The sequence below is a fragment of the Oxyura jamaicensis genome, chromosome 4 (assembly GCF_011077185.1).
Source record: "Oxyura jamaicensis isolate SHBP4307 breed ruddy duck chromosome 4, BPBGC_Ojam_1.0, whole genome shotgun sequence".
Taxonomy (NCBI): domain Eukaryota; kingdom Metazoa; phylum Chordata; class Aves; order Anseriformes; family Anatidae; genus Oxyura; species Oxyura jamaicensis.
Genome location: NC_048896.1, coordinates 624,575 through 649,534, shown reverse-complemented (window position 1 = coordinate 649,534; position 24,960 = coordinate 624,575). Strand labels below are relative to the sequence as shown.

Genomic DNA, 24,960 nt, shown 5'->3' with positions numbered 1-24,960 from the left:
CGCTCCTTCACCCTCCGAGTCCCTGCAGCCGCCTTCGGGGGTCTGGGCTCCAGGCAGGCAGCGTGGCTCCTTTGGGTGCGTTGGGTTTGGTTTAAGACCAATAGCCGTGTGAGCTGGGCTCCTTGCCTGCTGCCCACCGTGCCTCTTCTAGGAGGGGAACCTCCGAGGATCCCAATTAGCAAGTAATTGGGTAAAGGCGAGTTTTGGCAGGTCCGTTTGTCCCTCTCACCGTCTCCCATCTCTCGCTCAGGCTGGAACCGAGCCCCCTGCACGGGGCACAGGCCTCTTCCACGCAGGGCAGGGCCCGGCGCACATTCAGCACTCTGGAGCTGACAGCTGGGTGCAGCGGCTCCGGCTGCTCGCTTCGGGCTGCACCAGCATCTGCTGCAGCTCGGAGAGCGAAGCTGTCACGGAGCACCTTCCTCTGCTGGTTGTGTGCTGGCTGTGCTGGGCTGAGATCGCCTCGGTATCTGGGAGAACAAATAGAAGGTGGGTGGCTGCTTGGACTTGAACACCAGCAAATCGTAGCAGGAAGGCAATGCTGCCCTTTGCTGAATATTCATGGCGAACTGATTTATGCTCGTAGTTCCAGATTGTGCTCCAGCCTGGGTGTTGTTTTTTTCTGTTGTGTTCCTTTTTTTTTTTTTTTTGGCGTGCTCTGTTCAGCAGCCAACAAGCTCTTAGAAACCTTGGCTTGCAAATCAGGAGGGATCTGTAGTACATCCTTCTGCTTTTCAGTTACATGTTAATTAGCAGGAGTGCAAACTGACTGGCAGGCCTCCATTCGCATGCCCCAAAGCCCGTTGCGCACTGCTCTGCTCTCCATGCGGGTGAGCCCGGCCCCGTGCGGCTCCTGCTCCCTCTGCCCCGGGATGAGCTCGGGGCTCCCCGCCTGCTGTGGGCACTGCCGGAGGAGGAGGCTCCTCCTGACGGAGCCGCTGCTGCAGGAAAGCTCTTCCATTGCTCCCCAGCCCTCCTTGGCAGGCCACATGCACGGGGTGGCTGCTCGGGCATGGTGTTGTAAACCCGCTCCTGGCATCGCCGCCTGCCCTACGTGCAGGGTGCTGGCAGCGGGGGGTGCAGGCTGCAGACCTGTAACTCTGCTCTGCCCATGGTGGGCTCCTGGGGCAGCTTTGCTTCGATGCGCTTCTGTGGCACGTGCTACAAACACCGTGGGGGTTGGGACTGCATACAAAAATCGAAATAAGCCGAGGTTCCTGTTTTCATTAAACGTGCCACGTACTGGCAGGCCGTTCAGAAGCGTGACTTTACAGAAAGGGTAACTTCTACTTCACGAGCGCTTTTGTTCCTCTGCCTCTGGATTTGGATTTACTCATCGCCGGTGTTAGTCACGAGGGCGTTACTTTGTTTTGACAGTTCTTCCTGGCATCAGCTCTTCACTGCAGCACTTCTTGTGTTAGGTTTCACCCTTGGAGGACTCTCTTCTCTGGATTTCATGGCTGGACCTCTTTATTCGGAGGCCTAGATTTGCTAACATGGAGCTGCAGTATCCTGAAACGCACAGGGTGGTACCAGAAGATACCCGCAATCCTCTTCAGGGGTCTTGTCACTGCGAGATGCCTGCTGTACTCTGGGCAGTTAAAAATAAGCAGGGATATTTGAGTTGTTGCCTCTGCAAGCGTTACTGCATTTTGTAGTATTTTGTAGTATTTTGTAGTATTTTGTAGTATTTTGTTGTATTTTGTAGTGTTTGTCCTTGGCAATAGCAGTGCACAGGGTTAGAGAAACACAGCTTGTGGGGTGAGAAGTCCTCTCCTCAGGAAGGCGGCAGCAGTAACCTCGTCCGACCTTTGTCGACGGTGCTCCGAAGGACCTGGTGTCCACCAGCACGAGCCTGAGTGCTAGAGGCAAGGCGCGCTTCCAGCAAAGCCGGAGAGCCATTGCCTGGCGGGGACCTGACCTAGCTGTTAGATTTGGGTGCCTTTGCCCCTTTCTGACAGATGCTACCCACGGTGGATAGCATCGGGAACTGTGTGCTGCCCACCACGATGTACAAGCTTCATACGCTCCAGTGAACAACCCTCAAGTCTGTGCCCACGTGGAAGTAACGCTGCTTCTTCCAGAGGGAATTCAACAGTCGCCACTGTGAGCGTGGGCTAGCCATGAGCTAGCCATGAGCCAAAGCACCAGGCCGGGAGCCCCCACGCGTCCCGTGGCGTATGACATCCTGCTAGGCTGAAAAATCCATGCCAGTGGAACAGGGAAACAAAACTTCATGAAGGAGAACTGACTGAAAAAAAGAAAAAGAACTTTAATTAAGAACCACAGCCTCAAACTTTGTAGTCATTATTGAATTCGTGAGCAAAGTACCTAATATTTAATAGTTTGCCAGGCTCCGTCTGGTCTGTTTCTTGGTGGTATTGGTGTGTGTTTGCTGAAGGAAACAGCGTTTCAGGGCTTTGGGGAATTAATTGCTGGAAGATATCATTAATTGCACAGTAGGCTGGGGTGTCCTAACTCTGCTTTCCACTTTCTTGAGCTTTCAAAAACTGCCCAGAGGGGTTGGGCATTCCGTGCATACCCCGTAGACACTAGTTCTCCTCTGCTTGGACCTGGCACCGGGCTGCTGGCTGGCTGGAATTCCTTTATTTTGGGAATGTCACCCCCTCAGCAGTCACAGATAGCTCACCATCTCACGTGAGTGTTTGTTAACTTGGCTCCTGCTGATGGCTGATTCTTGGTGGCTGCAGTGCGCTGTGGTTTCACAGTCGCTGCAAGGCAGAAGCCAACAGGCACATCCTCAGCTCAGCTTTTCTCTGGGTTTCATTCTCAAATTTCTCTTCTTGTTCTTGCCCTAGACATTAACCCCTTCAGGTCTGTCAGTGTAAGCAAACCGTTCTGTTACAGGGATTCCTTCACGGAGTCTTTCTTAACAAATCAGCCCACACTTCATGTTTGCCTGAGTTTGGTATGTTTGAGATGTAAATGAGGTCAATAAGAACCAGACCATCTGTAGGAGACCTCCAAGATGCGACGTCTTACCATTGGTTATCGTTTGATGAACCACTCTGCTGGGCTGTGTGCAAGCTGGGCACTACACAGGACAAGTTGTGTAAGCTTTGACTGCAGGTTTCTGTTCTCTGTTCCTGCCACTGCTATTGAGGAGATGATGACTTCCCTCCCACGTATCACCCTCTAGTCTTCTGCTTTCATTCTCAAACATTTTGGAAACGTGATAAAAACTTAAAAAACAGAAAATTGCCAGACTCCTAATAAATCTTTTCTTATCCGGGTCATGTTTTTGGCACTAAAGTACTTACCCAGTTAATGCTGAGCTATGTGAACATCATTTAGGGAATGGCGATAGGGTTTTGATGCGTTAGTGAATCTCAGGTTTACTGGACATTGAAGAGATCGAGCAGGGGAATGGTACCTCTTCTGTGGGGCTTCTGCTACAGTGCTGACAGGAGAAAATATTTAGAGGGCCTGTACCACGAGGTATTGCCAGAGCCCACTCTCGAGGCATAACTAAATCCAGTAAGGAACTACCTGGTGAAAGCAGAGCGAAGGAAAAGTGGCCTCCTGTTCTAATGGGCCCCCCAGAATTTTTCCATGGGAATACTGCATTGCAGAACAGATTTTGGCATTGTTGCATGTTCTTATCTGAAAGACGCCAGTAACCGGTTCTGCTTCAACTCTTGCATCTACAGGAAAGGAAGAAGAAGTTTGAGAAGGATGGTGAGAAGTTTTATTCCATGCTGGATCGCCACTTGCACTTGTCTTCTAAGAAGAAGGAGTCCCAGTTACAGGAGGTGTGCATGGAGTTTTCCTCAGAGTCGAGTCCAGAAGCAACACCACCACCTGCTCTAGATTTTAAAATATGGGGGGAAATAATCTCTTTTAGTAACCAGTTGAACATAAGCATAAATCCACCTAGAGCTTATTCAGATGGGTGAGAGCAGGGCTGTGGACGTGGTACTTCAGATCAGTGCTGAGCCGCAGCAGTGGCTTTCTGCATTGCCACCCTCAGAGCACAGGGCAGTGAACTCACCTGGTTAAAACGAACTAGCTTTTATTTGTGCCAGTTTCTTGTCTAGCTCCTGGTGTTGGCAGGGGCAGCTGCGGCAGCCGGGCCGTGGTGGCAGTGGCAGCAGGCAGAGGAGGGATGGTGCCCATTCGAGCTGCTGTTGCTGCCACGTATTTGCAGCAAGAAAGGAAAGCCCCAGCCGGTCCGGCCCACGCCAGAGCAGTCAGATCAAATCAGATCTGCCAGATCAAGTTCCAAACACCTCTGCAAGGCAAAATTTGTGTAAGGTGTGGTAGTGCAGCATGCCACGTTGTCCTGCCTTGTGATGCAGCTCTGGAATTGCTGGTTTCAGTTCACAGCGGGAGTCAGGAGGGAGGATGGATGTTAGAATAACAAATACACTTAAGGAGGGCTTCGTCCCTGCAGAGTGCTGTGAGGTTCTGGATCTGTAAAGGGCAGGGAGCTAGAAAAGGGTGGACCTGAGAACAATGTCCAGTGGTTGAGTCTTCTGGTTCCGCGCAAAGTGAGCAAAACCTGGGCTGGACACATTTAGCAGGCTTTTCCGTAAGTGAGGACAGGACTGTTTCTGGGCTGAGAGACAAATGCGAGTCAAATGCTATCAAGCTGGATGTTACTGTTTTCTTTTTCTTTTTCTCACCTAACCCTTTTTTCCTTCAGGCTGACCTTCAAGTTGACAAAGAGAGGCACAATTTCTTTGAGTCATCCCTTGAGTATGTGTACCAGATCCAGGAAGTACAAGAAAGCAAGAAATTCAGCATTGTTGAACCGGTAGGAGCTTCCTTTTCTTTCAGCCCTTACCGTTTGATGCTCGGATATACTGACCTGCTGGCAGTTGCAGGAAGGGATGAGCTACCAGGCTGGATTCAGTGCTGGGGATTCCGGTGGTGGAGCAGGAGTTAACCTGCACACTTGGCTTGCTGCTGCTCTGCACCTTTAGTGCTGTTTGCTGGAGCAGCACAAAGCCACAGACTGGTTTCTCATCTCTGTAAGTCGATCCTGAGGAGCAAGCCAGACACTGCAGGAAGCTAGAGGTCCCGCTACGAATTGCCGTGGACACCTTGCCTGTGATGAGCACTAGCTGTCCCCAGAGAAGTCTGCTCTGCTTACCTGTCACAGCACAGGCTGCGGCGGTACCAGCTCATGGCTGTGTGCAGGGACCCTGCCCGCGTGGGGGCTCTGCCCTGCCACGGACACGGCTGCCCGTGGGATCGCACGGGTCTCGTGGACAAGCTGTCTGCAGGCCTGCTTCTGGTTCTGCAGCAGCTCTTGCATTTCGGGTTGTGTTTTACCAAGACGGTGTATCTGTGGGAGGCAGGCCTGGGCATTAGAGACGCTGTGGTCAGTAAGTCACCTTAAGACTCGCAGCATTCCAAAACTGTAGGAAGAATGTATATATAATTTCTGAAACCCTGCTTCCTGCTTATCTTTCCTTGATTAGAAACTTAGAAGGAGTTTAATCTGTGTCCTTTCTCTCCTTTGCAGGTGCTGGCTTTTCTCCACAGCCTCTTCACTTACAACAACCTGACAGTTGAGCTCACGCAGGATTTCCTCCCTTACAAACAGCAGCTTCAGCTCAGCCTGCAGAATGTACGTTCCTGCCCAGCTGAAATATTTTTTCACATGTGACTTCTATTCTCCTTTGTATTTAAACTCCTCTAGTAGAAAGGCTTTTCCATGCAAAATAGACTGTCCGTGTTTGCATTGTGGGAGGTGCAGAGAAAGTTATTTCCTCCTTAGTTCACACACCTTTCCTTCTCTCCTGCACACAAGAGTCTGCGGGTGCTGTTGCAGTGTTTTTCAGAAATCACGGATTCTGTCCAGAAGGAGCTATTAAAATTGTGTCATTTAACCTTGTGCGTAAACCCGAGAATTTCTTCCAGTTTCACGAGGTTGAAGTTGTACATGACTTCTAAAAATGCCTGCAACCTTCATGTTTGTGGTGTCAGCTTAGTAAATGCTTTGGTAAGCTCCTCCTCTGACTGAATATACTCACAGGGCATACTCACAAGGTATCCTCACTGCATCCTGGTCGTTTTATCCTCAGTCTTTATGGCTGGCTCTCATTCCAGTGCAACAACAGCCATAAATCTATGCCAAGCCAAGTTTACTGCTGGCTCGTTAATTGGTGTGAGGGGTGTTTGTAAAAACGCCTTGAGTTTGTACCCTGCACTGACACGACTCTTTAAACACAATTTCACGCCAAGCAGGGTAGCATGATCTTTTGAGGAAAAACGGCCCAGCTTTGTAGGAGAACGCACCTGTTACCTAAGTAATAGTGCAAAGAGGAGTTCAGGTGCTTCCTTCTCTTCCACCTAGCCTTAAAAAGTGCTAAGGTTCTTTTATTGTAAGAACTAAAGTGTCCTCCCAGTCGTGACTCTTCATCACCATTTCCATGTTCGATGTGTTAAACCTTGTCTCTTCAACCATCTTTAAAAGCCCGGTGTTCGTATGGCTTTCACTTTCTTAGCTTTTTGGTTTGAGTTTTTATTTGAATTTGTGGAGTGGTTTTCACATTTTGTGCACTGGAGACCGATGCATTTCTGCCAGGGCACCTAAAGTCTGAGGCTGACATGTTGATCATTAACACCTGAGGCTTGCTCTCTGCTCTTGTTCAGATGTACCTCTTTTTATTTTCCCCCAACAGACAAGGAATCACTTTTCCAGCACACGGGAGGAGCTGGAGGACCTCAAGAAAAGGATGAAGGAAGCCCCCCTAACCTGCAAGCTACCTGGGCAGCCGACCATCGAGGGCTATCTGTACACTCAGGAGAAATGTAATGCTTTTTATTTGCACTGAACCTGTTACAGAGTGCGTCAGCCTGGGCGGCGTGGCTTGGAGCCCTGCTGCCGGGGCTGTGCTCAGCTCCCAGCCCGTTGTGTTTGGGCAGCACTGGCCACGGGATGGCTGTGGCTGTCACACAGGTGCCACCAGCCCAGTATCTCCCAGTGCCCAGCGGTGGCTCAGGACCTTGTGGCAGCGTTAATGGCAGTGCAGCTGGCAGCTTTCTCAGTGGTAGCACAAAGCTTTCTCCAGGTTACGCCAGCCATGTAAGCAAGGAGCTAATTGTCCTGTGCGTGAATTAGATGAGATGTATTACTTCATTCTAGCTGGAGAGACTGGAGCTCTGGCAGATTGCACCTTGGCTGCCTTCTATGAGAATGAATGTTCTGCCCAGCTTCCTTCTCCTGATAAGAGGGTCATTTTTAGCCCACATCAGCATGTGCAGTTCCTGAGTGGTTATAGGACTGGTATTTGTACTGCACTTCTCGCTTCTTCCCATGCTGGGAGTTCCCTTCGGGATGATGTGCTGGATGCTGAATTTTTCCTATTTGTTTTCCTGTACCAGCTCACTTCAGGTGAAATGCATGCCCGTGCAGCAAGTCAGCACTCCTGGTGCTGGTTTCACAGACAGCTGTGGGCGTTCAGTCCCACCTTCTCTCCAGATGTCCTCCCTCCCAGCTCCAGGCAAAGAGGAGGGACTGGGAGAACGCTGGTATTTGAGCTTGTCCAACTAAATCGGTTTGTGCATTAGAAAGATGCCATCTTCTGTACTGCGTGCCTTTCACATTGTTGCTCAGACAGGCAACGTCTCTGAGTGCCTGTGAGCAGAGCTGAAGTGTTAACCAGTGCTGAAGGCTCACCTGCTGGCAGCAAAAGTTGCGATTCCGTGCTGAACTCAGTCAAATTCAGTCTCTTACAAATATTTGTTGGTCGTGCAAGCACAAGCACTCGAGGGACAAAAGCCTGCATACAGAGCTGTGGCCTCGGAGCCTACAGATAACTTATTTTGTAAGCAGTTATTTTTTGGGGTTATATATACAGATGTATTTATACGTGTGTTTATCCTGTGTTCAAGAGAACACATACATAGTCATTTTAGACCACAAACAAATTTTGCACATTCCTGCATGCCAATGAGTATTTGCTGCCTTTATTTATTTTTCCCTTGCAAGTGGAGTATGAAAAGAAAAACTTCAAGTTAAAAGTGAAATTGCAGAAAATGTATCAATTCAAGAATTTATATAATGGGGTTCAGGTAAGACAACAAAGAAAAGTGGCAGCAAATCCTCATGTGAAGGAAATAGGAACTTTAAAGTGCTTTAAAGGTGCCGTTGTCTTTACTGCCAGCTTTTTGTTGACAGGCAAAAATAGAGGTCTCCATGTGAAGCAAGCATTTGAGACACGTAGGATCCTGCTAGTGTAGGTCTTGGCTGGACTTGGCCACACCAGTCTGGCTTGCAACCAGAGCCCCACAAACGTCCTTTCACCAGCAGCTTTCCGGAGAGCACTGGAGGCAGCAGCCGCCCCGCGCTCCTTCTCCGTCCTGCTCCCCCCAGCATGGAGCTGATGGGGATGGAGGCGTCCCCATGTGCCCCTGGGGGTGCTCCCACTCGCTCCTGCCCCTCCTGGGGCTGGGACCCCGCACGGGACGTGCTGTCCCTTCCCCAGGGAAGCACAAACCTGCGGGAGGTGCTAGCAGGCTGATGGTCAAACTCGTGTGCTGCTGCTGACTCCTGCTTCCCGTGTGTTTCTGCAGGGGCGCTGGGCATCTCCTGGGTGAAGTATTACTGCCAGTACGAAAAGGAGGCAAAGACCTTAAGGATGACCCCCATGGACCAGAAGCCTGGAGCTAAGCAAGTGAGTTAGTTTCCTGGAGGGATATCTGCAGACTTGGTCGCCAAGTTTTCCTTCGGTTGATCTATTCTGTCGCTTTCTGAAACCACGTCCAGAGTAGAGCAGCCCCCCGTTGTAGGAAGGGTGACTGGGGGGCCGGATACAAAATACTTTGTTTTTTACCAACGTCTGTCTGGGCGTCCCTGCGGGTCCTCCGTGTGCTAGGGAAGGGGCAGGATGCAGACTTGGATGAGACCATGGCTCAGAGCATAGCAAACGGAGTCCAGCTGAGTCCACCCGCCCACCTCTCTGCCATGGAACAGCATCCCCTGGGGACCCGCGAGTCAGGCGTGCTGCGCTCCAGTTTCTGATCTCATGGTCTGTGTTCTTTGGCAGCCTTCTGCACAGTGCAGCAGTAAAACAAAATGTGTTTTTTGGAAGCCCTTGGCAGAGGGCAAAGAAATGTCCAAACTATTGACTGAAGAGATCATCATCTGTGTCGTAAACATGTTTATTAAAGCCTTTTAATGCAGGTAGGGGCTCGTAAAAATTTAGATCAGCACCTTCCCAAACTCTTGCAGTCTGGTAATTTGCACCTTCAGGGCGCAGCTGGCCACACAACTTCGAATGCCCCAATGACAAAGAGTGCTCTGAAACAAACAAACAAACGAAAAACAGCAAACGCACAGCTCAGCCAGGAGGTCACCAGCACCGTGCATAAACCCAACACGGTCCTGGGGCAGGCCGCCGTGCTGCTTGGTGCCCTGGGGCTGCGCGATCCGCTTTGCCCAAAGCTCCCGTGGGCTCCGGCAGCGTGGCCGTGGCGGTGCACAACGCGTCCCAGGCTTGGTCCACCACAAAGGTCTGGTTCTTTGTGAAGTTCCCCGGGTGTCTCTTCAGAGTCCCTGCAAGGTCGTGGAGGTCTTAGGAACACGTCACAAACTGCCTACTGTTTGCCTCTGCTGTAAATAAAAGGGCCGTTAAAGCACAGGGCCAAGGCCCAGCCCTTTGATCAGAGCATGTCCACGCTAGGCTTGGTCAGTGAGCATTCTTTTTTTTATGAGGTATTTTGTGTAAAGCTGTTTGGGCCATGAATGCTGTGGATAATTGATAGCCCTCCTTAATCCCAATAAAAATTAGGATCCAACCCTGTCAGACAATAGACAAGCACGGTCCTGCTCTCAGAGAACAAGTGAGTCCCTCATGAGGCTTGTTTTAAGGAAGGTTTATGCCCTGCGGAAGCATATTGCTTGTTACTGAGATATTTAGCACTTGTCTGCAGGAAAATCCCGTGAAATCTAGAACATGTTGTTAGTGCAGAGGGGCAGCCTGGTTTACAAAGGCTGTGATCGCGGTCTTAGCTGCAGCTTTGTCGAGTGGTGGGAAGGACCATCTGTGCTCGTGTCCCCGGAGCCATCTGATGCGCGGGGCGCCTGCTGGGAGCCTGCGGCCCTGCCGTGTGTCTCGATGGGCTGCAGACTGAGGGGGCTGAGAAACCTTAAATCCTCTCCCACGTTTCTTTCCTCTAATCTTGGCTTTAATTTTCTTTTCTAGAGCACCTTAGATCTGACACTGAAGTCCTGTGTAAGGAGAAAGACTGACTCCATAGACAAAAGGTTTTGTTTCGACATTGAAACTAATGAGAGGTGAGATGCTCAGTATTAAAATGGCCTCCAGAAACATAAGCCCTGTGAAAATGGATGAAATCGATCTCTATGTTTATTAAAAAATGCCTTTGCTTCATTTTCCTGCCTGCCCCCGGGCAAACTCTGCATAGGTCTGGGACCATCACGCTGCAAGCGCTCTCGGAAGCTAATCGAAGGCTGTGGATGGAAGCCATGGATGGGAAAGAGCCAGTAAGTAGTCGAGGAGCATTACGTAGCTGTGTATTTGCTGTCAGGCAGTGTCCTCTGCTGGTGGGTCTTGAGGCAGATCCGTAAAGCAACCTATGGAAAGCTCGTTTTTACAGGTATCGCTTGGCTGCTGTTGCTTTCGCATAACTGAGGGCATCGGTTCAGCCACTCCACGTCTGTAATTGGATTTCATGCTATCTGTTCTCCACAGCTTGCAGTGGGGGTGCTGGTTTTCCCCCCTTTAAGCTTTGGTACATTTTTCTACTTATCTGCAACTGCCAGAATTCCTAAAATTCGTGGCCTTATAGAGTTTGAAAGAATCGATATTTCAGTTAAAACTCCCCCTCAGGTCTGCATGGCAGCATTTTTTTGTTTGTACCTGCACTGAGCAGTGTTTGTAAAGCCCGGTGTGAGCAGCCACCCTGCACAAGTGCTCGCCAGTGTTCCTGTGGCTGTTATTTCCTTCCCTTAACGCGAGCAAAGCACAGATTCCTACATTTTACAGAATTTCCTGTAAACAGACAGCGTGATGGGCAGTGTGGGAAAACTCATTTCCTGGTTTCCCCTCGCCTTTTGAGAGCAGCCTTCCCCTAAGCGCTCCCGGTGAGAGGGTTGGCAGTGGCTGCACTCGCTGACCTGCTGCTGGATGGAGTGGCTCAGGGCTGTTACTGCACTGAGGAGACAGGGGAGCAGAGAGATGGAACATGGGCACCTTCAACAACACTTTTTTTCCCCTGGTCGTATAAAGAGAAAACACTTTGGAATGATGGGGAGGGTCAGTGTGCTCACAGCAGACTGCCATTCACTTACGCGATGGCAGGTGCTCGCTCAGTTTCCGTGATGTGTTACTACGTATAAAAGATTCTTGATTTTCCATCAAGAATGGCACCTACTGTTTATTCTTGATTAAAAAAAATAATAATAATAAAGGGCACTTCGTATGGGATGAAGAAGGAATGTCTTGACATTTCAAGTATTTTTTTTTTATAAAGAAGAAAAAGAAAGGGAAAAAAATAATAAAAAAAAAAGTGCCAGACTGTCCAGCTGTCATTTTTACAGGGTACCTAAAGGACAAATGAAAGTTCTTATTCAGTTTTTGGGAGACCCCTTTCCTAGAAACAGTTGCTCCAGTGAAATTTAGGAAGTCAGCCAGCTTGTTTATTGTATAGATAATGGTAGCTTGCTTAACTATAAAATTACTTTCTTTGGGACGTTGTCTTGCTCTTTGTGATTGACTTTGGACGATTTATGGGGTGCTGCATTTTCCTTTGAAAAGTACCAAGTCACGTTGCATTATGTTTTTTGTTTCTTCCTCCACCCCCCTCCCCTTTTTTCAGATCTACCACAGTCCCATCACGAAGCAGGAAGAAAGTGAGTCATTTCTGTTTCTGTTCCTCGGATATGTGAGGCTGGCCTGAGGCCGGGCAGTGCATTTCACTGCAGACACACTCGTCTTTGATTTTGCAGACTGGCTGTGTAATGTCCAGGACAGCAGTGTAACTTCTTTCCGTTCCATCAGGGTGTCTGGTACCAAGGCCAGATAAGAGTGATAGAAGTTACTGATTGCAATGTGCAGATTTTATATGGCGAGAGCCAGGGGGACGCAGAGTCCAGTTTGCATCTCTACACCCCAAAATAATAGAGAAGGTCAGTGAGAGTGTTGAGGGTGTTTCACATAACAAACGTTCCAGCAGGCAGAGGCAGCTTGGGATCGGTTCCTGGAGCTCCCACCACACAGGCGGTGTGGCTGGGTGCAGATGTGGTACAAATGTGTCCGTTTCTTCCAGGGAAACGTTTTCTTTAAAGCATGCGAGCAAACTTGCACCAAGTATTGGGTTTTCTACAGGAGATTTTAAATAAATCTCACTGTGTATTAACATGGAAGAAAAAAAATAATTATATTTAAGTCTAAATGTAAGGAATGTTTTACTTTCATTTCCAGATGCTAACCCAAAGTCAATATTTTCAGCCAAAATTTAGTTTGAAACCCAGCTAAAGTGGTATGGATTTTTGGACTATAAAAATTTGAATGCGGAGTTTTCAACTGAAATTCCATATTCTAGAAGGCTTTTCCCGGTCAGCTGGATTACACAAATACATCTAAGTCTGTCTCTTAGCCTCGCCTGTGAATTAAAGAAAACAGAGAGCTCTCTCCCGCTTCGTGTCTGCAGCAGTCCGTATTTAGCACAGTCATCTGGGAGAGGTTTGGTATAAATGTTTGCGCTGAACAGAAAGGTGTTTCACAGTACAGCTTGGACAATCCTTCCAGATGTCCTGGAAAAATTAGCAGAAGTAGTAAAGTTGAAATACATCTATAAAAAAAATTGTAACTTTGCCTCCTTCATGCTGCCTGTAAGATAGGCATAAACAATGTCTGTGATTAATCAGCTGGAACAAAAACCTGTGTGCTCTTTTCTCAGGCAGCAGGTAGAGCTGTGGGGGTTTTATTTATTTATTTTGTTGCTTTTTAATTTAATCACGTAGATAAGTAGAAATTACATGATCCTTTGATGTGGAAGAGATGCAACTGCAGACTTCGCAGTGCTCTGGAAATGATTAATCAAGTCGCTATCAGACACAAATTCACATGTGGCAGGACTCTGATTCACACTTCTTCTGTTAAAGACAGGAAGGGGGCAGGGGGAGACGCTGCAGCTCAAAATAAATTCAACAAAAACTCGAGAGCACATGAAACTAATAATTCCTCACCAAGATGTAGGAACGCCTGTGTTTTCGTAGAGGCACGTACGTGATGCAGATGAAGCAAACAGCCAGAGGCTCGCGTGGGGCCGGCTGCGTGCCCGGGCTCTGCGGTGCCGGAGCGCTGTGCGTGGCTGCGCATGGCCCCTTCCCAGCAGTTTTCCGCAGGTGTTTTGGTGCTGCGGCAGCTAACACTGCTTCCCTTGTTTGAAACAGTGGAGTTGAACGAGGTCGGCTTCAAGTTTGTGCGGAAGTGCATCAATGCAGTAGAAACGAAAGGTAAGGTGCCCGCGGTGGCGTCTGGGGGTGGCTGCCCTCCTGGCGTGTCCTCGTTCCCGTCGCCCCAGATTGTGTTCCATTTTCCTCAGCGTAGCGGTGTTAGTTAAAAGGCAGTCCTGCTTAATTGACTAAAGAACCTGTGTCAAAAGAGCAGAAATAAGGCGCTGTTAGGAATATTGTCATGCCAAGTTCCAGGTAGGACTGAATTTTCACCCTTGTGGTGTTTTCATTCCCCAGTTCCTCATCTTTGGCTCAGAAAGCTGACCAGCAGGCTGCAGGCAAACAGCTGTGGAAGCGCTCTCTGTGCTGGAGTTAGAGGCAGGGTTTAGCTGGAGCAAGGAATTGCTCAGGCCCATTAGGCAGAAGTCAGGGCAGACGCGGGGCAGGGGTCTACACCTCCCAGTGTGGTCTCTCACCAACCCTCCAGCCTGTCCGAGCAGGACGAATTGCTCCCAAACATCTGAATCTCGGTGCTGCCACGGGAAGGTGGCGGTGCTGGCGTGTCCAATCCCCTCGGGGACGCAGCCAGCCCCGTCCCAGTCCCACGGGCTGGGAGAGGAGCAGAGCGGGGGGACCGTCCCCACGGGGCTGGGCAGCGCAGGGGTGCCCTGTGGGATGCGGGGAGCGCCGGGGCAGCCGTGCAGCTCCCCAGCAGGCCGTCGCTCCGCCAGATGGTGCTTTTGGACAGCCCTGCAGCAGGACGGCTCTGCCTAACGCTCTGGTCTGTTGTGCTTAGGGATCTCTACAGAGGGCGTCTACCGAACGGTTGGCAGCAATATTCAGGTGCAGAAGTTGCTGAATGCCTTTTTTGGTAAGAATTAATTATTCCGTGCGGTTAGATTGTTATATTTTTATATTGTTTGAGTAAGGGTGAAGAGGATCAGCTTTCAAAACGAGGTGAATCTGAGGCACACCCTTCCCTGCTTTTCTGAGCCTTTTTTCTGCAACCCACCCTGTCCTCTCTCCCTTTCCACCGCGTCTGCTGCTGGTTCAACTTGTATTTCAGGCTACGGGAGCAGTGGGGAGATGAAGGCAGGCAGTGACCCCAGAGCTGTGGGGACAAGCCTTCTCCCACCCCGTGCTAAAAATACTCAGGCATTTTGGCATCACGTGCCGGGGCGTGCTCCGCTGCGGCCCCAGGAGCGGGACAAGGGCCAGCAGGGATGAGCCCTCGCCTCCCCTGCTCCGCGCCTCCACGTGGCGCAGGCTTGCCAGTGTCACCCCACAGCCAGGCAGCAGCAACATTTGGGGTCCCCCTGGCTGTCCTGGCTCCCTTTTCTTTATCAAAGCCAATGCCCCAGTCCTTATTTAGGCAGTGGGGATGAGAACAGAGTGGAAGGTTAACCTGCGTTAATTAGCAGTGTGGTCCTGAGGACCTTGGTGTTCAGACAGCACTGCTGCTGGACATGCCCGGCCAGCGCCGTGCCTCAGGAGCTGCTTGTCTGCATAGGTCCCAGCAGTGCCAACCCTGCAGCAGCCCAGGAGGGGAAACTTGGGGTCCCTTTCCCTCACCCCATGGTGGTGGGGACGTGTACCGTACCTCAGCAGCGAGGCCATTTGCCCGGGTTAGGGTTTTTGCTCAGAACTGAAATCATTCTTCATAAAGGTCAGATTAAGCCAGTGAGAGCTTTTGCAACATCCTAAGCAGACAGACGGTTGTGCAGGCTTTCTGAGGACTGGAGGTGGCAGAAGTGTGACAGAACCAGTGCTTCCATCTCCTCACAGCATCCACAACGCCTGCCTGACCCCGGCACCAGCTGGCAGAGCCTCAGGTGCGTGTCCCACGGGGACGGCCTGCCCCCGAGCTCAGCCTGTGTTCGGGCACCTCCTGCGGGCTGTTTTGCCTGAGCCACCCACTTCACGGGGGGATGCTTGCTCCCAGGTGCGGGAGGAGATGGCCTTGGCTGGACCGTGTCCGCCCGCACCTCACCGCCACCATTGAGGCACGCTGTGCTCCGGCAGGCCGGGTGCAGGTACCTGCCATGCCTCCGGGATGTCTGCAGGCCTACCTGCTGCAGGGAGGGACTTGTTCTTCGCACGGACGAGTCGGTGTACGTGCTGCTGTGGCAAGCCTTTCCGTGCACCGAGTCCTGCGTTTCGTATGAGCGCATTAGTTATGGGGTAGTCCTTGTGCAAGAGGTGGGAAACAGCACAGGGCTCAGCAGCATCGTTCCCAGACGGGGACCCGGCCGAAGCCATCACTCCTGTCCCTGCACTCGTGTGGGTGAGGGCAGGTGGCCACACCGCCACACGGGCCCCAGGGCCTCATGCACCCACGGCCAAGCCCTTGTGGCCGGCTGCTGGAGGAGGGTAAAGCAAAAAGTACATTTACGTTGCTATCTGCATGCCTCGGGCATGGGCCAGCTTCCTCCAGCTCCCTGTGCGGACATCTGATGTTACTGTAGTATTCAAAGGCTGTTACTGCTCTTACTATTGTTGCTGTTTATTAAATGGGCTGGTTTGTGCTGACATGGAGCTGTACCCGATTCCCACGGAGCCACTTCAGCTATTCAGTTACGCTTGCCTGATGACTAATTACTTAGCCTAAGTTTTTATTGCTTCTTGATTCTCACCCTCCCTGCGAGCTGCTCCATGTTTTTCCCTTCTGAACCCCTGCTGGGAGTGCCTTTTCGTTTTATTTAATATTCATCACTCTGGTTGACCACTTGCTACCCTACTGCGTACAAGCTCACAACACCAAGTCCAACAACACTGAGCAGAAAAAACTGCCGCAGAACAGTTTCGTCCTGAACTTGAGTAAGGAGGTAGATTTCTGTGCCCAGTCCTCTTTCTTTTTTTAAATAAATTGTGCAGTTTGTTGCCTCAGTCCAGCTGACCCCCCTCTTCCATCCGTGTCCTTCGCTTCATCGCACTGCGGAGACGATGGGTTGGCCAGGGAGGGCAGGCAGGAGCGAAGCACGATTCCAGCCAGCTTTGCTTCCTTCTCCATGCCCCTCCTCTCTCTGCAGCAAGAGGGGATGCTTCCAGAACGGCCGTCAGGGGAGTTGCTGGGAGGGAGGGGACGGAGCTGGAAGGTTGGATTATTTGGGGTATGAGAAGCCTTATCTTGGATCTGCTAGAATGTATGGTTTCTGCCAGTTTTGACTGCGCTGGGAGAAAAACAAACTAGAGAATGCAACCTTGGTAACTGTTAAAATGCTACCTTCTGCTTCTTCCTTTGCCCCAGCACCACTCTCTTCATCCTGAGTAACAGCCTTTCCGAAATACTGATGCCAGTACTGTTGTTCTGCTTTTCCCCCTTGTGAGAATCACCAGCGTTCTTCATGTGCTGCTCTAGCCTTGTCTGTCTGAATAGGTACCCTCCCTGAGGGTGTGCTTTTATTAACAACCTCAGAATGAGCCTCATTTTAAAGCCGTTTTGTTCCTCCAGATCCAAAATGTCCAGGGGATGTAGATCTCCAAAGCAGCGACTGGGACATCAAGACGATTACCAGCTCGCTGAAGTTTTATCTCAGGTAGCGTTGCAGGTCCCCCATGCTCAGGGTGGGCAAAGGAGCTTGGGCTTGGTCGGGCGGAAAGCTGAGAGCACGGCCAGGGGGTAACACCTGCCTGCTGGAAAGGGGGACGAAGCAGCGAAGGCTTTGGGAAGGGGAATGGATCTTTTTTCTTTCCTTCTCATGAAAAATATGCCTGTTGTGGAAATGCCACGGCCTGCAGTGCCATCTAGGGGGAGATGCTATGGGGAACTGGTGGGCTGGAGGTGAGCAGATTTGCCCACCTTTTTGCTTTGAGATCAGTTGTGAGCAGGTCGTGTTGTCCTTGCAGAACTCAGTTTTCTCTCTGGTCATTGCAGGAACCTGTCTGAACCTGTCATGACGTACAAGCTCCACAAAGAGTTGGTCCTGGCTGCCAGTAAGTCCTGCTGCTGCCCTGGCGGTGTCCCCTAGCCCTGACCCCTCAGCAGCGGGTGGAAGGGGATTCCTTTCGCCAGGTGCTGATCCCTCTGCTGGGCACGGAGCATGTTTTGGGACTGCCCTGCAGCTGAATGTCCCCTGCCACGCAGCCCTCCCTGCATCCCAGCTGGTCCCGGGGCTTGTGGTGCTCCTTGGGGCCGCGGAGCCTTGTGAGCCCTGTGGGGAGGAGGAGCTGCACAAGGGGTGGCAGAGGGCCCTGGGGGCAAAACCACACCGTAACAGTCAGTTATACCACAGGACTGGAAGAGTACTTACCATACTCAGAGCAACTGCACGTTAAAATCACTTGAAAAAGCTTTGCTAGACTGTACCAGAGTTATGTGGCCACTTGCTGCTGTAGAAACAGAAGTGACCCTCTCTTCTGGGTGCTTAATTTTAAGGCAAGATGATGAAGGTATTTCTTCCCTTCTTCTATTTGCTATTGCAGTATGCTTCCCTGTATCAGGGCTGCATGCTTCCCGAGGGTCTGGGAGCCAGGGGTTCTCAGCTAACCTGAACACAAATCATCACAAGTGTCCCAGAAGAACTGTTTCTCAAAAGTATCGGTGTATTTATTTTAAAGCTTGTGAAGGAATGTGATATGCTGTTGCCAAGCAGAGTTAGGTGGTCCTTTTAGGTCATTAAATTTGTCCCGGGATGTTGAGTCCAAAGAATCTACAGCACATGAAATGCATTTCTCCCCTGCACCTCTTGGGGCTGAGTCACAGCCAATAGTAACAGAGATTAGCCAAGTAACATGGGCAAAGCAACGTGGCATGGCCTGTGCTAAACCAGCCAGTCCTCAGCTGTGCTGCCGTAATGGCCATTTCAAATGAGCCATAATAGTTCTGAACTGGCTGCGTCCTCAGGCTGCTGAGAGCCAGCACGCTGAGGTGTAGAGCAGGGGGTGCAGGGAGTTAGTCATCTGCCTCAGCATGAGAGTGCTGGCATTTGGAAATTCACGGCACACGTGGAAGCATTTGGGATGAAGGCATCCTTCGTACCCCCATGTCTCCTTGAAGTCAATAGGAGGCAAGGAAAGATCCCCGCCTCTCCTTGGTTTGGACCCTTGGAGAATTAATAACACTTGTTCTTTCTTGCAAAGAGAATTTTCCACCACCCTCTGGTTGTGCTCAAACCCAAGATTTATTAGTTCTAGCAGTGATTAAACCAATGATGGCTGGGTATTTGCAAAACCATAATCCCTTCCTTACACTCCTTCAGAAACTTGCACCATTAAGCTTCCCAGCCACCAAAATCCCACACTGTTCTTCTCGCATTGAGTATTTTATTGTTTCTTGATTATTTATGCTTCTGAAAGTGACCTCCTTGGGTCAGGGACTCCATTTTTTTTCCCGGCAGTGCATTTTGCTGTGCCACTCGGCGCTGCAGCTCTCCGGGCTGGTAGGATACCCGGCGGCCGGGCTGTGCAGTTCCCCAGGTGTGCCGGTGTGCGCGGCGAGCGTGCGAAGGGCAGGAGCCGGCCGTACCCAGCCGGTGTCCCCAGCCCTGTGCTTAGAGAGTCTGGCCACGAGCTCCCTTTCAAGTTTCTTTTCTCCCCTTTCCACTTCATTTTGTTTCCCACAATGATTGCCCTGTTGCTATGTAATCTCATTTTCCTTCTGCTTCCCATCACTGGGTTTGGCCGGCCAGCCAGCCTACGGAACAGCTCCCACAGATTTTGTTTGGCTTTACCTTTCTTTTATGCATTTACTTTAAAAGGCACAAACTTTTCTTTGTTTGTTCCTTCTCCCCAGAATCTGAGAACCTGGACTACAGGCTGGGAGCCATTCACGCTCTGGTCTATAAACTACCTGACAAGAACAGAGAGATGTTAGAGCTCCTCATACGACATCTAGTCAAGTAAGCAGATGTTTTTCTTTAAAGCCAAAGTAAAAGGAATAATGGAATCAAGAGAACAGGCGTTTTTTTGTGGCAGGCTTGTAAAATCATATCCACCACTGTCCCCCTAGGAATTTACATTCTGACTGCACAAATGGTATGGTTGATCCGTGCTACCCCCTGCATCAAGTGATGCTTCTCTTTCTACTTGCCGCTTTCACCCCCTTTCTGACAAGCACGAAGCAGGGAGTAATTCCAAAATGAAAATACCATCTGAGAGAGCAGAGCCATAAACTTGTCGCCTCTCAGTCCAATTAACAAGAACATTAGGTCTGGGGTTCAGGAGCAGCTGTAAGACCTGTGCCCCTGGGCTGAACGTGAAGCACACTTTGGTTTTATCTCCAGCTCAGTGGGCTGAGCCCTTAGAGCAGCACGAAGCCGTGAGTGTACAGACAGTGGATGGCAGTGGATGCCTGGGGGTGCTGGGCAGCGCCTCTTCCACCTGCTTCTGCCAGTGAGTAACTGGAGAAGTAACTTGATGGTGATGGCACCTGCATTGCATTGGGTAAAAGGGAGTTTTCCTGCCTTCCCATCACACCAAACGTGACAGCTCGGTGTGGAGACTCTGCCCTCCCCACCCCATGGGGGAGCGGGTGTAGTTAGCCATGCTGAAGCTTAAAAGCGAGCAAGCAGCCTGTGTAGGGGTCAGGAAGGACCAGGGCTAACAGAAGCAGCGGCTTTTGAAGGAAAAGGCTTGCTTTGGATCTTCGGAGAAGACTCTTTTAAAACTGGACTGAGGTAGGGCCGCGCTGCCATTTGCACACCCTTTCACGCAAAGCCAAGTGCTTGGCCCTGGGTGCCGTGCCCTCTCTCTCGGGGTGAGGAAGTCTGTGTGATCCAGCTAGGATCTGCTGCCAGCCTTCCATGCACACATTTATGCGTTTTTTAGAAACCTCTCTGCTGAAGTGGCAGAATCGAGAGTGTCTGGCTTACAGGCTGATGAAGCTAACGCTGGTTTTGTCGTCATTATGTTTATTCCTTAAAGTGTTTACACTGAAGTTATGTTCCCTGCCCCCTTTATGCTGTCAGAAACCTCTCTAAGAGCAGAGCTACAGTGCAGAGTCAGAATTCATTAAATTTCAGCATAAGAGTCTCTCTCCTTTGGTCCTCAGAGGAGGATGTGGAATGTGTAGGATGCGAAACGCGTAGGATGAGAACGTGTAGTGTCCACCTAGGTGGTTAGTGTTCAGTCAATAATTTGTGCTGCTCCACAGGCTTGTATGTTGCTCCAAAACTTGGAAGCTGCTGAATAGAGAGAGTTCTGCTCTTTGGAAACTGATTCTCTCAGAAAAAAAGATGCTGTGGAGATTTATTGTAATCCTCCAGAGATGTCATAGAATCATTAAGGTTGGAAAAGACCTTAAAGATATTTGGTCCAACCATCACCCTACTGCCCTATTGGATAAATAGGGTATTTCAAATTAAATGATTCATCTTGTGTATGTGTTGCACAGTGATTTTCGTTTGCAGAGCTGAAAGAGATCAAACAAAAATGCTGCCAGCATGTTGCTCTCCCAGACAGTTGCCTGAGCCAAAGAAGGTGCATGCCATAGAGACTTGTTTTCTGTCCAGTAGGGATGGGAAACAAATTCTGGTTAAACAAAATGCAGAAAATTCAGTGGCAGATTCTTGATGCACCTTTTACATTTCTTAGAATAAGATTGGCTTTAAAAAAAATAAGAAAAAAAAAAAAATGATTGCTTCTTTCCCTCCTGCCCACAGTGTCTGTGAGCACAGCCGGGAGAATCTGATGTCCCCATCTAACATGGGGGTGATATTTGGACCTACCCTCATGCGAGCACAGGAGGACACCGTGGCGGCGATGATGAACATCAAGTTCCAGAACATAGTAGTTGAGATCCTCATCGAGCACTTCGGGAAGGTACAGGCGGCAGCCCCGGGGAGCGCCTCCACAGAGCTCCGAGCTGCTCTGTCGCGTTCGTGCAAGTTGTTGCTGTGGCAACGGTTTGGAGCTTTGGCTCCTTTTTTTGTGGTCTGGGTTGGGATTTTTCTTTTAAAATATACTCTTCTGAAATGCTTCAGAACCAAACAAGAAGTGTAACAGATATGTTCTTGTCATTGCAAAGGAAACCCTGAGTCTTGTTTTTTTTTTGCTGTTTTCTTTTTAAATAAGATAAATCTTTATTGGAAAAAACAAAAACCAAACAACTGTTCAATATCTGGAGATTAGAGGACTTTTCTTTCCTCTGCTGAAGTAGGGAGCCAAACTAGAGCATAACTGTTTTCAGCAGGCACGATCCAAGACATGACACTGACTTTTAGAACAGGAGAAATACCAAAGCAAACAAATATCGAAAGGCTGATGAAAATGATTCAGCTGTGCATGCGCCCTGTTCAGATGTAGGTGTGGGGGTGACTTAGGGAAGGCTGGGGAGGGGAATGCTGATTTTGCCCCCTGATGGAATGCAGAATATTCCACTGTCTTCTTTGGTGGCGCTTTCTCCTTGTGATATCTGATATAACTGCTGAGGCTTTCCAGAGTGACCAGAGGGTGACCGAGTTTTATGATAATATGCAAAAACTTGATCAGTGTTTGCATTCAGATCAGGACACCAGGGACCAGATTGCTTTCTTGGTAAGAGCACCAGGTTCTTAAGAGTGAGTTTGATCCTTCAGCTGTTCATCACACTTAGAGGGTTCAAAGAATCTCGTACGTCTTGGGGGAAGTTTGAAGACATCGGCTAAAGAGGGAGGTGCTGTGAAGGAGGACGGGGACCGCTCCCCGCAGCCAGGGCAGCGTGCGTGAGACGGGACGTCCCTTCTGGGGAAAGGAAGAGGAGGCCAGAGCTGAAAGAGCAGGGTTTTGTAAAAGTGGATGTGGAGTCAGAGCTACCAAATGGAGACCAGATGGGTGGCGTGAGAGTCAGCTGTGGTAGATGGAAAACAGAAACGGGATCAAAGTGCTCAGAGAGACTGAGGGGTGTCTACACGAGAAGCTCGTGGAAGTCGCATGCCGGTGTCTTGGCAGGTCACAACAAATGCTTTTAAGTAACTTCTCACAGCAAAACAGCAAAGTGTTTGTGCACTGGGATCCGTGCAGAACTTGCTCCAGAAATGAGCCTCTGTCATCCCCTCTCATACAGCCTATGGTTTGGGCTGAGTCAACATACAATTTACCCTGCCACTTCGAGGAGCTGGAATTAAATCTTTAATTAAACCAGACATCTCTTTGCTTGCTTTTAATTTCTTCAGCAATAAGGTTAAGTTAGTAGCATTTATTAGACTGAACGTGTAAGTTCATCGTCAGAGCTGAAAGTATCTTCAGCTCACGTATATCCAAACACTTTAAATGAGCCTGGAGGAAGAGAGAGAGATTATTTATAGGGTGCAATATGAAGACTCTACGGACAGAGTAACTATTCATGAAGTCTTTGGGGATAATTACTGCTCCCACAGCTTATATATCAGTGCCACGATTAAATTAAATAAGTTGATCCCTCTGGAAACACCTTCTTCGCTGTACAAACCTTCTCAATGTGACGGTCTGTCAATATCTTTGTACCTTCAAGTCGTTGAACTTGGATTTTTATTTGAAAAGCAGAACCAAAGCAGAGGCTGCACTCACATCTTAAAAAGAGTGGCTTGGTGTGGGCTTTAGCATGGTTTCCAAATGCTGAAAAGCATCTCGTGAAAACAGCAGTCTGTGGTACCTCTCCGTAAGCATCCAGAGAACTTAACACTTCTTTTTATTTAAAAACATTGGATACTTGTCAGTGTATAGGAATGAGGCTGACGTTTCAAAAAATTGCTCTGCTGCAGATAATCCTGTGCTGCTTTAATAATGTACGATGTGCTGCTTTTAAATCATGGGCTGTTAATGTCTCAGCAAGATCCCTGAATCCAGGCAGGGGATAAGCACCGGACTTTGTGTTTGGGGAAGCAGAATGCACTGCCTCTCCGAAGTGGCATTAAGCATCAGTAGCCACTCTGTGTCACCAAAGTGGGACAGAAAAGCAGCTGAAACAACCGCATCAGAGCCTGGAGCTGGTCGTGGGTCTTGTGCTGAACACCACACGAGGAGCCACACGAGCAGCTGCAGAGCTCGCCATGCCTCCTCGTGGTGTGCAGGCTGAGGCTGGCGAGTCAGGAGCGAGGCCCATGACCGGTACACAGTTTTTATGCCAAGCATCCTGATTTTGAAGCCTGAACCATGGGCTAGGCACAGGTCCGGTCTGCCCATGCACTGTCGCGGTATGTGAGGTCCAGGGAGCCAGGCTGCAGCAGCGGGCTGCTGCCATCCTCACTTCGCTACGCGCTGCCGAGGCCTAGGGAGCAAGAAGCTGGGGGGTGAGAGTGAAAAACATGCTCCATCTTTATTTTTCTGGAATTTATCTTTGTCTGGGAGAAGGGGGAATGTGCTTGTAGTTTAAGTTACAAAAAAAATAATCAAATCAGAATGAGAATTCCTTCATTTTAGAATTTTTCCGCGTGACAATACCAGCATTCTTGCTCACCAACGTATGTGCCAAAGGAGCGGTGACCCCATGCCTCGTTGTGGCGGGGCTGAGCTCTTGTCCCCGGGCCCTGAACCGCTTTCTGGTGGCACCGCAGGGCAGGGACCGGCCCTGCTTGCTTGCAGGGAGCCCCCGCCGCTCCCTGCACAGTACTCGCTCCTGAGGCTGCTGCGAGTTCAGCTGATAGCCATGGGAAAAATACCAGAGCAGCTGGTGTGGGTCCTTACTGTGTTGTTTCGTATCATCCGAAGGCAGCCCAAAGGCTTTATTCTTTTTGCAGCTATTAAAAAGAATGCTGACATAAATAAGGACCTCTAAATTAACCCCAACCAAATAGGTGCCATATGACCAGTGAGAAAAGGAGATACAACTCCTAACCAGTATTGTTTTTATGCCAGTATTTCATCTGAGGTAATTTTAGGGTGCCACATACTTCATTGTAAGCCAAGACCCAAAGTGGTTTTTAGTGTTAAATCGAAAACAATGCAGTGGCTTGTTTGGGTGCTTTCTGTAGATTGTATTGTCTCACTAGTGTGGAAAACCTGATGCTTCTCAGCAAATATCAGATTCAAAGCTGACTTAACCAGATCTAATTTGCTTCTGCTCATTTTGTCTGTGTGATCTTTCTGCGTTACTTAGCTCAGTACTGCAGCTGCCGAAGTGGGCGCGTGGCAGGACGCTTGCCTGATCTGGTGAGCATCGCCTGAAAGCCTGTCTGCCGTTACAGATCTACTCGGGCCCCCCAGAAGACAGCGCTGCCCCACCAGTGCCTCCTCCCAGGGTGGCTGCCCGGAGGCACAAGCCCATCACCATTTCCAAGCGTCCTCTGAGGGAAAGACCTGTGTTTTTTGGGGCTTCTGTGGAAGAAAGCGGAGGTCAGTTCAGCTTCCCACTGCACCCTCGCTCTCTCTCACCCCTACTGTTTCTTCAAACACCTTTCCAGAAGCAGTGACAGTAACAACAGAATTGCATTTACAAGGGCACGAGCATGGCAGAAAGTGAGCTCTGGTGTTCGGTGAGAAAGGAAAGTAAAAAACATAATCACCGGAGGATGCATCGCCTCACTACTCAAACTGCACGCAGATTTCTGTTTTGTTTGTATTCCTTGCAGCATTCTCTGCTCTTGCACGTGAGAAGCCAGTGAAAGGGTTTTGAGGCTTCGGAGGTGCAAGTGCAAAGCAGCGCAGATGCAGCCGAGGAAGGGAGCTGCAGA

At 49.8% G+C, this 24,960-nt stretch overlaps 1 protein-coding gene across 3 annotated transcripts in view; it reads left to right on the top strand.

Annotated features, from left to right (window-relative positions):
* OPHN1 (oligophrenin 1) overlaps positions 1-24,960 on the top strand; it is a 63,330-nt gene that overhangs the window by 29,995 nt on the left and 8,375 nt on the right. For all 3 annotated transcript variants that reach the window (XM_035324436.1, XM_035324437.1, XM_035324438.1), the window contains 15 exons: positions 3,672-3,773; positions 4,667-4,777; positions 5,492-5,596; positions 6,654-6,783; positions 8,548-8,648; positions 10,179-10,270; positions 10,402-10,480; positions 11,815-11,848; positions 13,394-13,456; positions 14,193-14,267; positions 16,848-16,932; positions 17,271-17,329; positions 19,128-19,233; positions 20,995-21,154; positions 24,475-24,622. In XM_035324436.1, coding sequence (XP_035180327.1) covers positions 3,672-3,773; positions 4,667-4,777; positions 5,492-5,596; positions 6,654-6,783; positions 8,548-8,648; positions 10,179-10,270; positions 10,402-10,480; positions 11,815-11,848; positions 13,394-13,456; positions 14,193-14,267; positions 16,848-16,932; positions 17,271-17,329; positions 19,128-19,233; positions 20,995-21,154; positions 24,475-24,622 — 1,450 coding nt within the window. The remainder of the gene's footprint in view (positions 1-3,671; positions 3,774-4,666; positions 4,778-5,491; positions 5,597-6,653; positions 6,784-8,547; positions 8,649-10,178; positions 10,271-10,401; positions 10,481-11,814; positions 11,849-13,393; positions 13,457-14,192; positions 14,268-16,847; positions 16,933-17,270; positions 17,330-19,127; positions 19,234-20,994; positions 21,155-24,474; positions 24,623-24,960) is intronic.